The sequence below is a fragment of the Lycium barbarum genome, chromosome 8, assembly GCF_019175385.1.
Source record: "Lycium barbarum isolate Lr01 chromosome 8, ASM1917538v2, whole genome shotgun sequence".
Taxonomy (NCBI): Eukaryota; Viridiplantae; Streptophyta; class Magnoliopsida; order Solanales; family Solanaceae; genus Lycium; species Lycium barbarum.
The window spans coordinates 21,234,102-21,256,262 of NC_083344.1; the positions used below are offsets into that span (position 1 = coordinate 21,234,102).

The 22,161-nt window shown below is 35.5% G+C and overlaps 1 protein-coding gene across 12 annotated transcripts in view; it reads right to left on the bottom strand.

Annotated features, from left to right (window-relative positions):
- Positions 1 to 22,161, bottom strand: part of LOC132606036 (isoamylase 3, chloroplastic) — a 52,376-nt gene that overhangs the window by 19,204 nt on the left and 11,011 nt on the right. For 10 of the 12 annotated variants that reach the window (XR_009569580.1, XM_060319337.1, XM_060319336.1 and 7 more), the window contains 7 exons: positions 13,769 to 13,847; positions 9,183 to 9,419; positions 8,145 to 8,249; positions 7,754 to 7,858; positions 4,540 to 4,674; positions 4,337 to 4,423; positions 3,650 to 3,707 (listed from right to left, as the gene is read on the bottom strand). Coding sequence is in view for 11 of the 12 variants with exons in the window: in XM_060319337.1 (XP_060175320.1) it covers positions 3,650 to 3,707; positions 4,337 to 4,423; positions 4,540 to 4,674; positions 7,754 to 7,858; positions 8,145 to 8,249; positions 9,183 to 9,419; positions 13,769 to 13,847 (806 nt within the window). In the remaining variant the exon portion in view is untranslated. The remainder of the gene's footprint in view (positions 1 to 3,649; positions 3,708 to 4,336; positions 4,424 to 4,539; positions 4,675 to 7,753; positions 7,859 to 8,144; positions 8,250 to 9,182; positions 9,420 to 13,768; positions 13,848 to 22,161) is intronic. The other 2 variants (XM_060319334.1, XM_060319344.1) reach the window with 2 other exon arrangements.

Genomic DNA, 22,161 nt, shown 5'->3' on the forward strand with positions numbered 1-22,161 from the left:
AATCTACGATTACTTCTACATTTCCAATAGTGCCACGAGTCTTACCCATACAGACTTTTGAGGAATCTACAGTTACTTCTACATCTCCATTCACAATGCCACCACTCCTGACTTATCATCGTCATCCATGTCCTAAGGCCCGAATGATTCACGTCCTGCACCAAACCCTGCACCTACTACGGACTTGCCTCCTCCTAATCAAACAATTGCACTTCGAAAACATTTAAGAACCACCCGTAATACTAACCCCCTCTATACCCTTTTAAGTAATCATCGTTTGTCATCACCCCATTATGCCTTCGCATCATCTTTGTCCTTTATCTCCATCCCTAAATCTATAGGTGAAGCACTTTCTTGTTCAGGATGATGACATGCTATGATTTACGATATGTCTGCTCTACATGCGAGTGGTACTTGGAAACTTGTTCCTCTTCCTTCAGGTAAATCTATTGTTGTTTGTCATTGAGTTTAAGTAGTCAAAGTTGATCCAGACAGCCAACTTGATCAACTTCAGGCTCGCGTTGTTCCCAAGGGGTATACTCAGATATTTGGGCTTGATTATAGTGATACTCTCTTTCGTGGCTAAAATAGCATATGTCAGTCTTTTTCTATCCATGCTGGCATTGACCTCTTTATTAGTTAGACATTAAGAATGTTTTTCTCCATGGTGACCTTGAGGAGGAAGTTTGTATGGAGCAACCATCTGGTTTTGTTGCTCGAGGGGAGGAGGGGGGGGGGGGGGTCTAGCTTGGTGTGTCGATTGCGTCGGTCACTTTAGGGTCTGAAACAGTCTCCCTGAGGCTGGTCTGAGAAGTTCAGCACAGTAATTCATAAGTTTGGCATGACTCATAGTAAAGCTGATCACTGTGTTTTATCGACATTCTGCTCCAAATCTGTGTATTTATTTGATGGCTTCTGGTGACGATATCGTTATTATCGATAGTGATCAGGATGGTATCATTAATTTAAAGCAACATCTTTTTCAGCATTTCCAGACTAAAGACCTCAGTAGACTAATGTATTTTCTAGATACCGCAATTGGCCAGTCTTGATCATGTATTGTTATTTCACAACACAAGTATGCCTTAGACATTCTTGAGGACACATGAATGATGAGATGTAGACCCATTGATATTGATCCGAATGCTAAACTCCTGTCAGGATAGGGGGAGCCACTCAGTGATCCTAAAAGATACAAGCGGTTGGTCGGTAAATTGAATTATCTCACAGTGACTAAACCTACTAAACCTGACATTTCTTTTCCTTGTGTTGTAAGTCAGTTTATGGATCCTCCTGGTGATAGTCACTGTGATGCAGTTGTGCGCACTGCGATATATAAAATCAGCTCCAGGTAAAGGACTACTTTTCGAGGACCAAGGCCATGAGCAAATAGGTGGATATACAAACGTCGATTGGGCAAGATCACCTTTTGATACACATTCTAGACCGAATATTGTGTTTTAGTAGGAGGTAATTTGATGTATTGGAAGAGTAAGAAATAGGGTGTGGTTGCTCAATCTAGTACAATATCGAGCAACTAATGTAGCAACTTATCGAGCTAGTTTGGATTAAACAGTTACTCAGAGAACTAAAGTTTTGAATACATCAATCAGATGAAACTTGTGAGTGATAACCAATCATATCGCATCAAATCTGGTACTTCATGAGAGGACTAAGCACATTGAGATTGACAGTCACTTGGTCAAAAGATACTCTCCGGAGATATTATTACAAAATTTATGAAGTCGGGTGATCAGCTTGCAGATATTTTCACTAAGTCCCTTACTGGTCTCGTATTAGTCACACATCTGTAACAAGCTCAGTACATATGACTAGTATGCACCAGCTTGAGAGGAATGTTAAAATTGGATTAGGAATAGGATTTATATATAGCATCCTACGTGGAAAGGGATTGTAATGTAGCGTCTATAAAAGGGCTCAGTGTAATGATGTAGATAAGCAATTCAATAATACTTTTCTCCTCTATTTCTCATCGTCATGATGTACACATGGTGTATTATGTTAGTTTGTAGGACTTCCGAAGAAAAAAGACTGTTAATGTTCTATGAGCCAGACATGAATTTCAAGAGTCTTATGATTGAATTGTTGCATGTTTATGACTTGATCAATTTTAATATTGCATATGAAAGCGTGATTGTGAAATGATTTACCACATGTTTATTATTATTTTGAAATTTTATTGGTATACTTGAGGTATATGCTTTTGATATTAAAGTGCAAGTTTTCCTAAAATACTTGTTCCACCTTTTAAAGGGAGGTGCATGAAGCTTATTGTACTACTTGATTTCATGATTCGAAGTTCAGCCAGATACCATAGCTTAAGCACCACCTACATACTTTCAGTGTCGAGCCCCACACTAGGCTGGTGGTGACTTCTCCTCTTTTTATTCCATTAGCATTACTTGTGAGGATATATCCCATTGCTACATCTATGGAATGTATTCTATAGAAGCTCCATTGACTCACTGTGGGTAGGCCACATGTACTTAATTTATCATATTTGAGCTACGCCGACTTAATTCAGGTGTGTGATAGCTTCAATAATTTCTATGGGATGCTCATGCTTTATATTTAGTTCATACGACATGTAAAGGGTTTGCTCGACAAGCGGCAGGCCGGCCTGGTGCCAGTAACTTGCACCTAGTTTGGGTCATGAAATTTTAACAGAAAAAAAAAGAAAAAAAAAAGAAAAAAAAAAAGGAAGAAATACTAGAAGAGGGAGAGTGAATTTTCGGAGTGAGGAGAAAGAATTTTCAGAGTAGGGACTCAAACCCTTAGCTCTAGTCAAAGAATTCTTAGTAAAGTGAAAAAAGAGTATTTTAGAGTAAGGACTCAACCCCGTGGAGAGGAGAGTGTCGGTCGCATAAGAAGTAGCAGCCCCATCACCAAAGAGATAGTTGCACCATAACGGTCTTCGAAGAGATGAACGATGCTTGGCATGGAAGGAAGAAAAAATGAAGAAACTCACTGGCCAAGCAGGCAACACATATTGTCCGGCATAGCATGTTGATAGAAGAAGCTATTTGAGTTTATACCAAGATCGTAGAGGCTCTGATACCATGTAAAGGAGAGATATTGGGAATGAATAAGCATGTTGGGGTTTATATAGTGTTTACAAGTAATCCCAAAATGAAAAGGAAAGTATTCAAGTAATCCTAAAATGAAAAGGAAGGTATTACCTAGTAATTCCTAGAGTATGCAAGTAGACCTAAAAAGGAAAGAGAAGTAATTTCTAACAATTCCTATTCCTATTTACACAATTATAGGGATTCTAAACCTTTCTAAAATATACAAGGAATGGTTTCTTGCTGTATTAACAATCTCCGAATTCTTAACAAGTAATAATAGAATTTCTGAAATACATTTCTTTTTTGTGGAGTGATATTTGTCAACATCTAGTTGAGTAAAGTCATAAAACAAAAATGGTGATACTTTGGCCTACTTGCATCTAGTTGAGTAAATCAATCCATTATAACGTTGCCAAGATTGATCCTTAGGAAACTATGCTTCATGTTAACAATCTTAAATAACCATTGAAAAATCCTGAAGAGAGTATTTTAAAGATGTGTTCAAAACTTATCCGGACTTTCCTTTTATTCAATGGAAAAAAAGAGAGTGGTTGAATTACCACATCCAGAGAAGTTCAGCAGCTGAGCATTGTTGTTCAAATCCACCATGTAATAAACCTGCAATTGACAGGGCAAGGATTAGGAAACAGAGAGAGTCAGAGACAAAGCTTTTGATAGAAAAACTGAAATTCAGACTGCATAATATGAATAGTTTGATTTACAACCTAATAAAGTAAACCTGGTCTCATCTGGTTTCTGAGGGAGATAAAGCATTATAGAGAAAAACAGAATGAGTTAAAAAAGGTTTCTGAGGGAGATGACTATGGGTCTGATGCAGCTTTATTGAGAAGGTTTATAGCAGAGGAAAGGGAAAAAGAAGCAAGTCCTAGCATTTTAACTAATATATGATGGTATATCATGCACTCCATATTAAGCTGCAGAACAGAAAGTAAAAACACTGTCAAATCCCATAATCAAAGGCCACTCAGTGGAGAAGCTCCGTAAAGTTACGCAAACAACTATTCTTGCAGCTTGATGCATCCATCAAGACTTATCTCAAAGATGATGTTGATTACTACAACAGTTATCTGTTAAAAAAACACAATACCCCATGAACAGTCTACCAAAAAAATGTAGATGTTCTCCTAATCACAGTAACTTACCAAGGTACATTACGTGCAATGAAGATCTAATTCATAACTTTCTAAATATTGACCAAGACCTATTATATTGAACAGTTCCTTTACCTTGTTGTCTATTCCTCGGAATGAGGTTGTATACGGGTTTTCATCATCAGCTTCATTTGTGTGATTATAAACAACATCTAAAATGACCTGTAGAATGAAAAACCATGAGAAACCAACATCTTAATAGATGGCTGAAAAGGTAGAAGAGACATAATGGATATGTATATCAAGGTCTTTAAGGACCATGCTGATATTAGGCAAACCTCAATTCCTGCACCATGCAAGGCCTTGACCATTTCTTTGAACTCCCGGGAAGCACTGACAGGTCCCCCACCAGAACTTGCATATCGACTCATTGGAGCAAAAAAGTTCATTGTTGAGTAACCCCATGTATTGATCTAACATGAGTCCAAAAGTATTTAGTCAAACCAAAAGCATTCTGTCCTTTTAATTAACCATAGTAGTCAATGAAGACTTTCAATACATAACTACTAAATTTCTAACTATTTAGAAGAGCCGGTTGGGCTGCTTTTTCGTCGTCCAACCGGCTCCTTTTCGTCGTCCATTGTCCATTCCAAGTTAAAAAAAAAATATGGGCCCCATATATATTAAACAACAACTAATATAAAAAATAAAAAAATAAAAAATTGGGCTCCATATTAAACACCAACCAGTATTAAAAAAAAAAAAAAAAGAGAAGAAAAAAAGTGGAACCCACCACATCCAAACTCACGGAAAAAAAAAAAGTGGACCCCATATTAACAAAATCAAGCAATATTAAAAAAAAACAAGTGAATCCCATATTAAAAAAACAAACAACGTTAAAAAAAAGGTGCTTAGAAAATCAAACAATTAAATCAATAATAATGGATTCATTGCCACATGCGTATCAACCCATTAGTGGGAGCAAATGAAATTATTGTACAGCAACATACTTAAAATACGTATATATTAAAATAAGATAGAATTTAATTACTTTTTCATTTTTCCCTTACTCTAATAAATGTGAAAAGAGATTAATGTCATAAAAGAAAAAATACTATTAAATGGAGATCAAATAATTAATAAGGTAAATTAGTGAAATTCTAATTCTAATTGACGTTTCCTTAAAAAATCGTGTAAAAAACATGACAAGTAAAATGAGTTAAACAAAAAATATTTATTAAAAATTAAAAAATAGAAGTTCTTCATGGACCCATATTAAATATCAACCAGTATTAAAAAAAAAAAAAAGTAGAACCCACCACATCCAAACTCACGGGAAAAAAAAGTGGACCCCATATTAACAAAATCAAGCAAGATTAAAAAAAAAGTGAATCCCATATTAAAAAAACAAACAATGTTAAAAAAAAGTACTTAGAAAATCAAACAATTAAATCAATAATGATAGATTCATTGCCACATGCGTATCAACCCATTAGTGGGAGCAAATAAAATTATTGTACAGCAACATACGTAAAATACTTATATATTAAAATAACATAGAATTTAGTTACTTTTTCATTTTTCCCTTACTCTAATACATGTGAAAAGAGATTAATGTCATAAACGAAAAAATAATATTAAATGGAGATCAAATAATTAATAACGTAAATTAATGAAATTATAATTCTAATTAACGTTTCCTTAAAAAACCGTGTAAAAAATAACATGACAAGTAAAATGAGTTAAACAAAAAATATTTACTAAAAATTAAAAAATAGAAGTTCTTCTTTTAAATAGAAAATCAAATTTCTACTTTGTTTCATTTTAAACATGTAAAATTAATATAATAATTTGAATTAGAATTATCCAAATCAAAATTTGATAAAAAAAAATTATATATATTACTTTACTATTACTACTATATAGAAGAGCCGGTTTATAGAGGCAAGATCGTCGTCCGTGTTCGGTCCTACATTTTTATTTAAGGACAAAAAAGTCGTTTGTGGTCCCACCCACTTTTTTATTTAAGGGTAAAAGAATGACGTTTTATATTTTATATTACCAACTCTTCTAAAAGGTAGATAGAAATACTTTATTATATTTCTATTTTTCTACTATATAGAAGTATCGGTTTACCCATGCTTCGTCATCAATCTCTTTAAAAAAAAAAAGGGTGGACCCCACCCGCTCCAAACTCATGAAAAAAAAGGTGGACCCCACCCTCTCCTAACTCATGAAAAAAAAAGTGGATCCCATATTAAAAAAAAAAAAAAGGCAACGTCAAAAAAAAAAAAAAAAAAGTGCACCCCATATATTAAAAAATCAAACAATGACAAGTGAGGATGGCTCAGTGGTTAAGCACCTTCACCTACGACCGATAGGTCCTGGGTTCGAGTCACACTGGAGGGGAAGTGTGGAAACACTATAAATCCTCCTAAATGGGTGGGAAAAAAAAAAAATCAAACAATATTCATGTAATTCTCAAAGTATCCCCATCAAGTCAATAATAGTGGATTCATTGCAACATGCATATTAACCCATTAGTGGGAGCAAATGAAATTATTGCAAGCAAAAAACATGGACCCCATATTATTACTTTTCTTCAAAATATTTAATTGTTGTATTTGTTATTCCGCTATGTCATTTATTTGTTATGTTTACTAAAATAAATATACTTAAAATTTATATATTTAAAAAATAAGATACAATTTAATTAATTTTTTATTTTTATTCTTACTCTAATAAATGTGAAAAGAGATTAATATCAAATGAAGATCAATAAATGAATAAGGTAAATTAGTCAAATTCTAATTCTAATTCACGTTTCCTTGAAAAACCATGCAAAAGACAACATGGCAAGTAAAATGAGCTAAACCGAGAATATTTACCAAAAATAGCATTTCTTCGTTTAAATAGAAAATCAATTTCTACTTTGTTTCGTTTTAAACATGTAAAATTAATTTAATAATTTGAATTAGAATTATCCAAATCAAAATTTGATAAAAAATAATAAGTATTTTTCACCTTTAAATTAATCGAATTAAAATTGAAAGATCAACTGATGCTTAAATATTGCTATTATTTTATCTCAAAGAGAGGAAAATAGTTTTCTTTTAAACGATTCTTCTCTTTTAAAAAGTATTAATAAATTTTCGTAGCAAACATGAATATAATAATGTTTTAGATACGGAACACAAACTACAATGTTATATTAATCGTATTTTGAACGCAGTGTGTGTATATATATATATATATAAACACAACTACATATATATAGATACACTATAATCCGAAGAGCCATCTAGTATAAACACAAAGCATTCTTTTCTTAGCATAGAACAATAGATGGGAAGAAGAAAAAGAAGTATCTAAAGCAGTGAACATCAGAGAAAGCATAATGGCTCACGATGCGTGCTCATATACAAAAGAAAGAATAATCATCATAAACTGAAAGAATAATCATCATAAACTAGCTTCAGAATAGAGAAATCACTAGAAAAGTTTAAGTCCGAACAAAAACAGTTATAAAGCACAAAGACAAGGTAAGTTTACCATGTGATCTCTCGGATTAGGTCGCCTTTGCAACTCCAGTTCATCAAACTCAAAGACAGGCAATAATTCTACTGCATTAACGCCAAGCTCCAGAAGATGTGGTATCTACACTTGTAGATGAATGTCAGATAACTAAAGGAATAAATAAGTTTACAGATTTCTGTTAGTGACTAATATATGATCAAAAAATCAAAGACATCTAATCTAAGAAGGGCCAAAGAACATATCATACAACTTTGAATTGAAACTTGCCATAATAAAAATGTATATATTTGGGAAGTTAACTCGTGGTATAACATGTGGTACCGCTATTAAGGAAGATAGACCAAACTTTAACAAACAAATGAAATGCTTAATAAAAGAGAAAACAAACTGTAGGATGTGAAAGTACCTTTTCAATCAAACCAAGGTAGCTTCCCCGTTGATCTGGATCCACACCACTTGTTTCATCAGCAGTAAAAGCACGGACATTCATCTCATATATAACAAGATCTGTCTGCCCAAGAAAAGAGGATATACAGCAAGACATTATGGGTGGTTTGGTTGATTGTGTGATATAACTAATCCAACACAAAATTCCGCATAAAATAATACTCCCTCTGTTTCAAGTTATGTGAACCTATTTGATTGGGCACGATAAGAAAGAAAGGAAGACTTTTGAAACTTGTGGCTTAAAAAAAGTTATAGATATTTGTGTGGCTATAAATCATTTCAAAAAGTGAATTAATTTCCAAATTCAAAAAGGGGACATCTTTTTGGGCACTGACTAAAAAGGAAATAGGTTCATAAAAATTGAGACAGGGAGTACAATGTATGGTTGGTCACATAAGCGCCACATTATGTAATGCAACGTTTTATGGGTGGTATCCAAATAATACTAACATTAAGTTATGCGGGAATTGATGTAATATTTTGTGTAGGATAGAATGTGGAATAAGAATACATGTATTAGCCATACGGGGATTAGACTATTCAAAGACAAAAATGTTATTAGAGAAAGTAATTCTTGTATAGCAATAATCTCTTAATCACTACATAACAATTCCTTGATTATTAATCACTGCATAGCAATCCCTTCCAGATTAATCAGCACACAAACAATCCCTACATTATAATCCAAGCACAACTAAAATGCAAACCAAACGACCCTTAAGAGTGAACATGTATAGCAGATCTAAGTAGTATAATCTTATGGCTCAATCTAACAAAGAACCTCAATAACTTTACTACAGAAGAATAAACTGAAACTCGTCTTACTTGAAATAACAAGAATACCTAAATAACAAAATCTGAGCACTTAATAATGACAGCTCTGTCATCTTAGTCACAGCGCAGCAATTAGCTGAACATGCAAGAAAATTATCTTTAGATTTGCACAAGAGGAAACAAGTTATTCAAGTAATTCTTCTCAATCTACTTCTCAATCTACCTCAGGTATATTTGGAAGTGTGTAATTTTCTCCCCAGTCAAAAGGCAAGCTGTTGAAATCATAAGTTCCAAGAAATCTACACATTTTATTGTTATCATCTCCAAAAGCTCGCCGACCTTCAATTAGTTTTGCGTAAGGATCAATCAAAATGATGCTGTCGTCAAATCGATGCCCTTCATGCCAATTTCGTGGTCCATCAATGCGATAACCATAAAGGACATCACCTCGGGGCAACTCCTGCAAATGACGGAGAAAAGAAGATACAGTAAGAAAAGGTAAAACAACAACAACATAACCAGTGTAATCCCACAAGTGGGGTCTGGGGAGGTTGGTGTGTACGCAGCCTTACCCTACCTTGTGAAGGTAGAAAGACTGTTTCAATAGAAGCATATCAAAATCAATAAGAAAAGGAAATATAGTAGTGAAAAAGCAATGTAGAAAATAATGGAGAAGAGAACCGTAGAAACAACGAATTAATGTGCGCGAGAGACAAGCATGTATGATGTGCTCCATGGTTTCATGCGCGTGAAAGAAAAGCATGCATGATGTGCTCCATGGTTGAAACAAATGCTTATATTGGCCTAAAGTGCAATGCGTTGAAGTTATGAAATTATGTTGTGCTTTCTTATGAACTAAATAACATTATGATGAAGCATTATGAATTTTAAATGTTCTATATGTTAATGTTTGATGATGGAAAGCTTAGCGCATGCAATGAAATGATATTTTCAACTTATTTCTTGCTCAAGTACAATGTAAGAACTATTTTGACTTATCGAATGACTTAGGCCGAAAAACACGAACTTATGAGATTGAAATGGATTTGAGAACACATTTTCCTATTGGTTATGTTTGATTCTATCTGGTTGGGAGGATGATTGGACTCGTGGATTCCTACCCCAACGTATCATTGCCTAGCTAATCGCGAGGAATATTGTTCATCTTGGATCCTTAATGTATAAATGCCTAGCTGTTTGGAGAATTATGGAAGCTTTCATAGATGGTAACACGATGCATTCTATCACCGCTTCGTGTAGAGATGAATCACCCCTTAAGAGTGATTAGATTGATAATGATGCTCTTGCGGTTTATACCTTGTGATTTTGAAAGAAAGATTTGGTTTATGAAATGCTTACATAATTTCATTCATGAATATCGTTTCATAACCTTTGCTCTACTATGAGGTGCTTTTTTTTTATGACATGGGAACCCGCAGCCACTACCCTTTGAGTGCGCACAGGGTAAACTCATCTCCTGTGCAATAGCTCGCAAACCACATAGGAGAGGTAACCCGCACTAGGCATGCCCCGTGCGACGAGCTCGACCCAGAAAGCAAATTGCCTGCTGTCGTAGGCAAGGGATTTCGAACCTGAGACCTCCATTATGAAAGCTCCATGCCCCTTGATTTTTACTCAGTCTCTCCTTTTCTTTGATTTTTCTATCAAAAATAGAGGTAATGCGACGGACGAAAAGGCCACGGTCCCGCGCCTATTGCTTTTGGTGTACCCCACTTCATAATCATGGGCAGGTTGTTATAGTTGCATTTATTAATGTATTCTTCTTGTCATAGAGGCTATATAGATGGGTTTGATGTATATAGGATGTTATGGGTACTCATATGATTAGTGGAATACTCCCTCCATCCCAAAAAGATTGTATTAGTTTGACTTGGCACAGAGTTTAAGAAATAATGGAAGACTTTTGAAATGTATGGTCCAAAGCAAGCCTTAGATATTTGTGTGTTGTAAGTCATCTCATAAAGTTTAATTGTTTCTAAATATAGAAAGATGTCAGTCTTTTTGGTACAGACTAAAAAGGAAAGGAAGACAATCTTTTCGGGACGGAGGGAGTATTTTTTTTTTTAAACTAAACTAGTTGCAAATTATTGTTATGTCGACGGATGATGTTTGGCCATTAAAGCCTGTTGCTATGATATACTCCATGCTTTAATATATGAATGTTGATATTTTTATTTTGTAAAAGCTACTACCACATGCTATATTTAAGATAATAATATTTTTCATAAATAAAACTATCATATGGAGCATGATTTGGGTAGAATGACTATATTGGTCAGTTCAATGCAAGTTAACGGCATCAAATGTCGGTCACGTCTCATCTCGATTTGGGTATGACACAAGCGGTGAAAGGCGCAAGGGAAATGAATAGGATAGTGACACAAGTAGATACTTCTTTGGGTATCACGTTAGTTTACTGTAAAATTTGAGAAAGAAAAGGTTTCTTTGTACCTAATAATGCTTGACATCCCATGAGAAGGGGTATTTATACCAGGCACAATACATAAACATACCCTCTACTTGATTTCAGCTGGAAAGTATGACCTCCAACTTTGGGTGTGCACAAGCAGGCACCTCAACTTGTCTAAAGTTGAACACGTATACCCAATTTTCCGGCAGGTCACATGCGTGAATTACACTCACTCCTACGTGGATTAGTGACCGATTCAAAGGCTGCCAACTATTTTACACGTAGATTAGAGATTTTAAAAAAAAAAAAAAAGGCTTTCAGTTTTTTTGTTTCTGAATAAATTTAATGAAGAAAAGAAGTTTTTGGGTGAGTAAAAATTGCTTCCGTTCAAGTTCTTCACCATCCTTATTTCACATTAAAACTTCACTGATCAGAACTCTTTCCTCGTTCCCACTCCCCGTTTTGGGGCCCGCCGACGGAGTCAAACTAGCCGAGTCATCCAAGTTGCTCCGAGTCAATGCGATTGATGCACAAGAAAGTAGAGGGGTATTTAATAAATTCCAGGAGAATGGGTTGATATTTCTGGGGTTTCTTAGAAAGCCTAAGTTGTGCGGACTTCGTTTTTTATGCCGAACCCGTGTCTACACGAGACTGGGACGGATGCAGGTGCGTCTCGGATTCGGTCGACCAACTTCGGATACTTTGACCGGAGTCCATGGCCAAATTTGAGGGAAAATTGAAATTTTGATTTATCAAAATGAAAGATAAAACAGATTTAAGAGATGGGAAATGGCACACTTCAATAATATAGTCCTTTTTTCTTATATTCAGTACTTCATGTTTTAGGCTAAACAGAGAGAAACCAAGAATTCAAGGGGTATTTCGGACTTATAGCTCTATCTTTATAATTTTTAATTTTCTTAGCCAAATCTCCACACTCATATCTATACCTAGATTCGCTCCCTGCAATCTTAAATTTTAGATTTTTCCGAATCCGACACTTGGATCCGTACCCGTATCGGATACCCGCATCCGAATCAAAGAAATTTAGGAAATTGCAGAATTGCATTTTGGGATTGAACTTTGATGAAATGGGTGTGGGAATTTTTGTAAATTTTGTACAATTAAGTGCAGATTGGTGAAGAATGGGTTTGGGGTCCTGGGTCAAACTCAGTTTTTGGAATAAGGGGTAGTTCTCCTCTTTCATTTTCATGGGAAATGTTTCAGTATATAGGAAAGGATGTAGTGAGATATTGAACAAATACTCGAATTGTTGAACTCATACATATTTTATGAATTGGGAGAAAACTGGCAGAATGGGGAAGAACGAGTGCTGATGGAGAAATAAGGGGATTAGGTTTAGGTGGAAATTTGATTTGAGAATTGGAGATAAATTTAGGAGGTTCATTAAAATTCAGCTGTACCTCACGCGAATTGCCAGGTAGGATGTGTGTGCATACGTGTTCAACTTTAGACGAGCGGAAGTGCCTACTTGTGCACACCCAAAGTTGGAGGTCATACTTGCCAGCGGAAGCCAAGTTGGAGGGCTGTTTATGTCTTATGCCTTTATACAATGAATCCTACCTAATTAAGGAAAGACAATTAATTACTATATAAGAAAATATTCTAGTCCTACAATTACGCTAGGAAAAGGAAAAATAAAGTCTCCTAAAATCATGTTAATTAACAAATCAATATTTACATTTACTTCTCTTTCTCCTTAATTTGTTCCCTTCTATTTAATCCTTTCAGATTAACAAGGTCCATAAATCCGTGCATCTATCCGAAGTGAACTACTTTCACCCAGCAAAGAAAGTTTGAATAGTTTATGTGCTTTACTTAGCTGGGATCTTCTCAATATAAGTTGGAATCATAGACGAAATATAATGTGTGGAAAACATGTGAGGTCAAGGTCAAAGAATTGTTAGATCCCTCTCCTAATATATGCGAGGCCATTTGACTTACTACAGTTACTAGGACAACTCTAACAACTCTTCAAAAAAGATTTGAAATGTTTTCATTTGACAGGAATCTCATTGAATAAAAGAACTACAGGGAAGACACATTAAATTCAAATAATCATGGACATATAATTGGATGAACATTCAGTTCCAACCACAATATATTTACTTTTCTTTAAGAAATGAAACACAACCACAATATGTTTATGTTGAAACTATGAACACATTAGAGTATTAATTGAGGAAGGAGATCAATCATTTGACACTACCAAAAATAGGGAGCGGGTCAACCAAATAGCAACAAGGGAATAGAAGGTGGAGAGCCAACATGATGTGATTATCATGGGCCAAATCATAATCGTTGAAGGTGACTGAGTGGATACAGTAACGAAGGTACATAAAACAGTTACTTCATACCTCAACGCATATGTGCCATATGTTTCCCGTGCGATTCTTCTGTGGATCCAATGCCAATTCAATCATTCCATCATGAATACTGTCAGGCATTCCCATAAAATGTATATTGACTCAGCATGCTTTATGCAGATGGACATATGAAATACAAGAAAAATTGAGCACGATCCCACCAGGGATAGTATAGCCCCGGTAAGATAACTGAACAGGTAGTTTCAAACTAGTTCAATGTCTTTGTAAATGTATGGTACTTTATCCTACTTTATCCTAAGAGTAACAAATCATTTGGACATTTACTACATAGTGAATTTATAATGGTATCTCAAGGTAATACAACATCAACTACTGCAGAATAAAAAATCATGCTGCCTTCACCAGAATGTTTAACACCATTTCATTAACATAATTTCTAGGTTTCCTCCATCTAAGATGAAGTGTTGTACACGATGTTAACATGTCTATAAGTTGCTTTACAATAGCTGCAATAGATGGAGGGATGTGATGATACCTACAAGTCGAATTAAAAATGAAATGTACTCTATGCTGTTCAGAAAGGTTTTTGCTTATATTTGGGCAATCCCTCCACCCCCACCCCCCTCTTGTTGGTATAATTACAAGGGAAAAAAAATTAAAAAGTGCATATGTTGTCCTTACCATTTCAAATATATTCCGCGTGAGAACCTTACGACCCAACATAAGACTCAGGTAGACTTTTTGCTCCTTAGGAAGGCTGATAAAGGTCTATGTAAAAGACTGCAAGGTTATTTCGAGTGAGAACCTTACGACCCAGCATAAGCTCTTGATGATTGACTTGGAGATCAAGAGGAAGCAGGAAGAAGAGGGTTGTGGAGGACCGACAGAGGGTCAGATGGGGGAGCTTGACTATGGCTAGTGCCGTGGAGATGGGTGAGAAATTGATGGCTATGGGAGCTTGGAGGAGTAGTGGGGATGCGAACAGTATGTGCAATAGGATTGCCAGTTGCGTTAGGGAAGTAGCTAGAGAGGTGCTAGGGGTCTCAACATGTAGTTTTGGTGGGCATCGAGGGGACTGGTGGTGGAATGGAGAAGTCCAAGGGAAGGTGAAAGTAAAGAAGGTGGCATATGTGAAGTTGGTTGACAGTATAGACAACGAGGAAAAGCGGTCAAATAGGGAAAGGTATAAGATTGCAAGGGAGAAGGCAAAGCTTGCAGTTACGGTGACAAAACTGGCAGGTTTTGAACGCTTGTATGCAGAATAAGAAGACAAGGAAGGAAGCTGGACCACCAATCCAGTAGTAATTCCTAATGGGTGCAGTGTGTGGAGATCAATCAGAAATCTATGGCCAAAGATGATTAGACAGGTAAGGTTTAAAGTTAGTGATGGAATGAAGGTATCCTTCTGGAAGTGGAAGGATAAGTGGATTCGCCAGGAAACTCTGTTTCAACTTTTCCCAGATATTTACAACTTATGTCAACAACAGGAGGTAACTGTGGCTGTGGCTGAAGTGTGGTCTGAACAGGGATGGAATCCAACTTTTAGGAGACTATTCAATGACTGGGAATTGGGAAGGATAACTGAGTTCTATAGTTCTTTAGCTCAGTTTGAAGGGATCACTAGGAGTGGAGACTGTATGGTTTGGCAAGGGAATGCTCAAGGTGAATGAGGCATACATAGATTTGAACAGAGTTAACAACTAAGTTGGATGTTGGCCTTGGAAGACGATTTGGAAGGTAAAATTTCCTCATAAAGTAGCATGTTTCACTTGGCTGATGGCCAAAGAAGCTGTTTTGACTCTGGAGAAATTAAAAAGTACAGGAGTTTGGCTATGCTTTAGATGTTTTATTTGTGGGGAACAGGCAGAGACAAGCAACCATCTCTTTTTACATTGTCCTAGATACCAGAGCCCGTGCCAGCACGGGCCCAACATATATTTATAATTTTATTCAAAATATATTTATAATTTTATTTTTATGCAATTATAAAAAGAATTGATATATTCTACAACATTTTTTGAAAGTCACGTATGTAAAGATAGAAATTTTGGGAGCACGGGTTCAATAATTTGTGCCATGATGTTATTTTTTTGTTTCCGTTTATATGACTTTATTTAAGAAAAAGACTAATAGACACTTTTTAAATTACGCGCTAATCAAATTTGAACCAGAATTTCAAAACTTATTGATTTTTTTACTACTAAATACGGAAACGTCATTTGAACTACCATCCCCCTAGGCTAAAACGTGAAACCTTTTTATACATATGGTGATTATGTATATTGTGTCATATAACATGGGCATAGATGCGGTATAAGATTTCTATCCTTTTTTTTTTTTTACTTAACCTATCATATGTACTACTCCCTCCATTCCAAAATAAGTCTCTTTTAGTTCATGCACACCCCTTAAGAAATTGCTCACTCCTAGAAAATTAGGAGTATTTTTACCAACTTACCCCTAATTAATGCTTAGAAAAAAGAAAAGCTATTTAATGATTCTTGATTATAAATAAGGGTAAGTTTGGAAGAATAGGATTAGTTTCTTCTTGAAATCCTAAAGCGTCACTTATTTTGGAACAAAATAAAAAGCCTAAAAGGACACTTATTTTGGAATGGAGGGAGTAATAAATTATTTTGGCTATTATGGTGCTGTGTATATAATTAGAAACTTAAGACATTGGAAAATGCCATTTGAGAATGTAATACCCATCTTAGTTTCTTTTTAGGATATTAAACAGTACTGCAATAAACATCCGAACAATTAATCACCATTATTGACTTAATGGGAGATACTTTGAGAATTACATGGATATTGCTTTATTTTTTAATATGGAGTCCACGGTTTTTTTTTTTTTTTACATGAGTTGGAGGTGGACAACGAAACCACCTCCAACCCATGCTTATATATAGTATAAATAAATATAAAAAAAAAGTGGACAGAGTGGATATGGAGATTATTCATTATTTTGAGGGGGATCAGTTGGGTAATGCCAGCAAGGGCAAAAGATGTTCTGCATAGCTGGACCAGAGAAGGAAGCTTGACCATGCAGAAAAAGAGATAGAGGATTGTCCCAGCATGTATTTGGTGGGCCGTATGGAAAGAGAGAAACCAGAGATGTTTTGAGAACAAGCAGTGCAGCATACAGAAGTTGAAGATGAATTGTTTATCCCTTTTTTATATTTGGTGTAAACAGGAATGTCTAGGGGAAACAGAAAATATATTTGATGTTCTAGACAATTCGTACAAGAAACATAGCTTAGAGTGATCCTACTTTTGTAATTGTCTACTTGGGGACTATACAGTTTGGTATAGTATACCTGTTAATATATAGAATTGTTACCATTGTCCCAAAAAAAAAAAATTGTACAGGCTAGCTCCACTAGCCCTCCAGCTCTACATATATGATTAATGTAGGTCCATTAATTGGTTTAAGGCATATTTGTTTGCAAAGAGTGTACTCAGATATTTGACTCTTGACTATGATACTACTTTCTCTTCTATGGGCAAAATTACATTTGAATTTGTCCAGGAATTTCTTGTAGGGGTGATAAAATAGCCCACAAATTATGACCCATCCAACCTCCAAGATTGGGAGAGTCAATGACCTGCCCCATTTATTAATTCAGCCCATCATAACTCATTCAAATTCAGTCCATTTAAAAGTTTGGGCTGATTTGGACCATGAAACTCAAACTGACTAATGAGAAACCTTATCAAAATATTTAAATAATTTTTTGATATGTTATATATAATAATAGCTATAATAATAAGAAAACATTATTAGTTTTACATGGAGCAAATTATAAGAAAACAATTAAAGATATTAAAACTTGACCCACCCCATCTCTGCTCAACTAACTTTTGGGGAGGGTTGGGCAAAGACCCATTTATTAATTCAGCTTATTTTGATCCGCAAAAATTCAACCTAAATTGTCCATTTAACATGCCTAGTTTCTTTGTATGGTTGTTCATCGTTATTAGCATCTTCATCAGTTGTAAGATGAGGTCCGTGTGATTGGGAGTTCAGAGATCTTGTAGGTTGATTAGGTCAATCACAATACACAAATGTTGATTTGTGAATATCCCATTATGATCAACTATGATCAGATTAAATTTTGTTAGATCTAAATGGATCTGATAAAATCAGTTTGCTCGATTATAAGCATTTTCGGAACTTAGGAGCAAGCTGAAATCATTCTTGATTCTCAAATCTCCTAGAATTAAGGGATTAATTTCTAAGTTTGTTTTTCTCTTTAATATAAATTTGAACCTCTACAAATGAATAAAATAAAAGCATTTTTGGTTAAAACAACATTTACTAGTAATAGATTATGTTGCCACCTATATACTGAAGAACCCGTTCTTCAATATAAGTAAATTGCGGAATAATAAATCAACACAAGAATTTTTACGTGGAATCTCCTTGTTCAAGGGAGGCAAAAAACGACGACCTATTTCCAATAGGATTTCCCCAAATCTCCACTATGACTCAGCAGTTTTAAATTTACAACTCTTGCACCTAAGGAACTAAGTGTAGCTAACTTCTTCAAAAACACTGCCCAGTCTAAGAAGCCCCTTACAAACTCAAAACAACAGCTAATACAAATTCTCTATGAATCTAAAGGATTAGAGTCTACGACGTCGACCAAAAGAATCTAACTATTACAACTCAAAAAATTATACGAATATATCTTGATAGGAACAGATTCTTCTTCATTGTACTGATTCTCTATCGCCTGAAGGCTGAAGACACTATATAAATCTATCTCTATTAGCTCTATAGTCTCTCGGGGGTGAGGGCGAGGAAATGGCAAGCAAGATAGTAAGGCCACAAGCACAATAATTTTCTTACCGAGAGGACTTGGCTTCAACATCCCTAAGGACGGCTTGCCACAAACCTGGCTTCAACATCCATAAGGACAGCTTGCCAAGCTAGTCGAACAGTAAATTTAATTATAGATGTAGAAGTTTTTCTTACAACTAGGCGGGCTTCAACATGCCTAAGGACGGCTTGCCAAACTACTCAACTCGGAAAAACTTTTACACTACTACAGATTTAGATCATATAACTCAGAAAACTTTTGTATTTTGTAGCAAGTTAACTTGCTCAATATTTCTTAATCCGATACTAAATTAAGGACCAGCCTTTTCATACATTTCGAGGAGATTAACAAGAGAAATTTAGAAATCACTCATTTATTTGATATAGAAAAGCTTACAAGATGATCCTCCAAGCACTACATAGCCTTCTTTATATAGGAGTTGGAAGACTAGTACAAGACAAACCTATATTACATGGCAAAATTATCATACAAATGGATCCCTTTAAACATGTGGAGGACCCTAATAAAATAAGAAATACATAAGCCTAAGCATGTGCAGACACTTGAAAGCACGTGGAAGTAGAAATATATACATGGAAAAGCATGTGACGCCATATGGTAACATGTGCAAGTTGGGTAGACTTTTGTCTTCTTTTAAGTAGTATGTATAAGCTTGTGGAAAGCAAGTGAAAGTAAGGTAGGAAACATAAAATTATAGGAAGATTGTCTTGGCATGGGTGGTAAACTTTTGTGGGTAATTTGTTGAAGTAAGTAGGGATAAGTGGTGAAAATCTTGCATACGTCATTAAGCATCCTCCCATGTGGCAGTGTTTGATGGTGGAGATGGCAGGCTCGTGTAACCTTCATCTATCCATCTTTCGGCGTCATGCTTTTTCTCGAAACTTTCTTTGTTTTCTAGACTTCTTTTCAACGACCTTGTTTAGTAGCATTTTTTGTTGGAAAATCCCGCTATATTGTGCTCCATTTTTTGTGAATTATGAGATGAAATATTAAATCTTATCCTTGCAATAGCCTGAGTGACTTCATCCCTGATGATTTCATACGGTACTTGATACTCCTTTGCTATCTGTCGAACTCTTTACTCTTTACGATGATTATCAGTGTAATTCCAACACGCCCATTCCTTTGGCCATATCTCCTTTGGAATGCACTTATTTTGCTGGAAAATAATTCTCTGTGCTTCGCTGTATTCATCTTCTAAGGACAAGATGGAGACGGGGAATTTCCACCAGAATGAAATATCCGGTTGTCAATAATTTTTACTGGCCGATGTAACATGAATATTTTTGCTGCATAGGAATCTTGAAAACATTGGATCCAATACCTTCGTGGTTTAAACCATTGTAGAAATTTTCTGAGAGCAGGTTCAACCTCGTCAAAATCCCGGAACATCTCGCACTTGAATTCCCTAAAGATATGATACTGGTGACACAAGTACCAAAAAAACCATAATAGCTCTTGTAGAAAATCATTGGCCAGTTACTATATGAATACATGACAGAATGGGTATTCTGGATTGACTCCAAAAGGCTTAAGGATGGATCCTCCATATTGCCTGAAAACTTGAAGCTCATAAAAAGTCCTTTCTATAAGGATGGATGGATCAAATGGGTCCACGACCTGGCCGAATAATTCTGGTGGATGATTTGCTATCGTGGATAAACTAGCTCCTAGTGAGCTTGCAAGCATGAAAATTTGGCTAGTTGGTCTTTTTTTTTCTTTTTTTTTTTTTTTTGTTTGTCCTGTTCTGACAAAAATCTCTATGAAAATTCATCCGACCTGGATAGGAAACCTGCTAGAATATTATCCTTCCCCTTGAGGTGCTTCACTTGGAATTTGTAAGGGGAGAACCACTGTGCCTATATGAGAATCTACGGATTTGGAATAATTTTTGAATTTATCTAGATCATATTCGGGAAAGCCTTCATATCGTGTCTATTAGAATTTCCGTGGTGAATTAAAAAGAAATTGAACATTTTAATTTCATTCACAAAAAGAATTTCTTTGAAAGTGGAATGATAGTGTTGTTCTGCATCTTTGAACCTTCCACTGGCATATCCACAATTTTCCGCTGGCCATTTTTTTCTTCAACAAGTACCGCACTCCAACATTCGTTGCTGGCATCAGTCTGTAATATTTTCCTTTCGTCTGAGGGGATATGGAGAGCTTTGACTTCTTTGGATATTTCTTTTATCTTTTGAACTGCTTCATCTTGTGTTTTCCCCCAAACGTTGAACATTTTTCTAAGTGGAGAAATGTGTGTAGAGACATTAGGGATAAAATCTAACATAATTAATCACACCTCTATCCCAAGATGATAAATTCTCTATCCCAAATAAACTTACCCTTTTCTCACACTTAGCCAAAGCTAAATACTTCTCCAAGTTTGACCTTAAATTCAGGTTTTGGCAATTGGGAATACACCCTGAAGAAAGAGCAAAAATAGGCTGCGTACCCGATCACCACTTTCAATGGAAAGTCATGCCATTTGGGTTAAAAACTACACCCTCTCTTTTCTAAAAGGCCATGATAAAAATATTTCAACCCATCCTTCACACATCACTAATTTACATTGATGACATATTACTATTTAGTGATACTGTGGAAGAACACCTCAACTTGCTCCATCAGTTTCATGATCTAATAAGGGAAAATGAAATAATAGTCTCAGCAAAAAAAGATGGTTCTTGTTCAAAAAGAAATTGATTTTCTGAGAATGCATTTTGTCCATGGAACATACAGATGGGGGCCACACATTTGCTAGGTTTCAGACACTAGCTTCACAACAAAGCAACTCTAGCAATTTTTAGGTGTGATTAATTATGTTAGAGATTTTATCCCTAATGTCTCTACATACATTTCTCCTCTTACAAAAATGCCCAAGTTAGGAGGAAGACACAAGATGAAGGAGTTCAAAAAATAAAAGAAATATCCAAACAAACCAAAGCCCTCCATATCCCCTCAGACGGAAGGAAAATATTACAGACTGATGCCAATATTGTAGCGCAATACTTCTTGAAGAAAAAGATGGCCAGTGGAAAGTTCAAAGATGCGGAACAACACTATCATTCCACATTCAAAGAAATTCTTGCAGTGAAGAACGAAATTCAGAAGTTCAATTTTTTTTAATTCACACAGAATTTCTAAAGAAATGATATGAAGGCTCTCTCGAATATCGAGATAAATCCAAAAATTATTCCAAATCGCAGATTCTCAGATGGGCACAGTGATTCTCCCCTTACAAATTCCAAGTGAAGCACCTCAAAGGGAAGGATAATATTCTAGCAGATTTCCTATTCAGGCTAGACGAATTTCAAAGAGATTTTTGTCAGAACAGGACAAGCAAAAGAAAAAGCCAACTAGCCAAATTTTCATGCTTGGAAGCTCACCAAGAGCCAGTTCATCCAGGATAGCAAATCATCCACCAAAATTATTCAGCTAGGTCGTAGACCCGTTTGATCGATCCATCCTTATAGAAAGAAGGACTTTCTATGAGCTTCAAGTTTTAAGGCAATATGGAGGATCCAGCCTTAAGTCGTTTGGAGTCAATCCAGAATACCCATTCTGTAATGATTT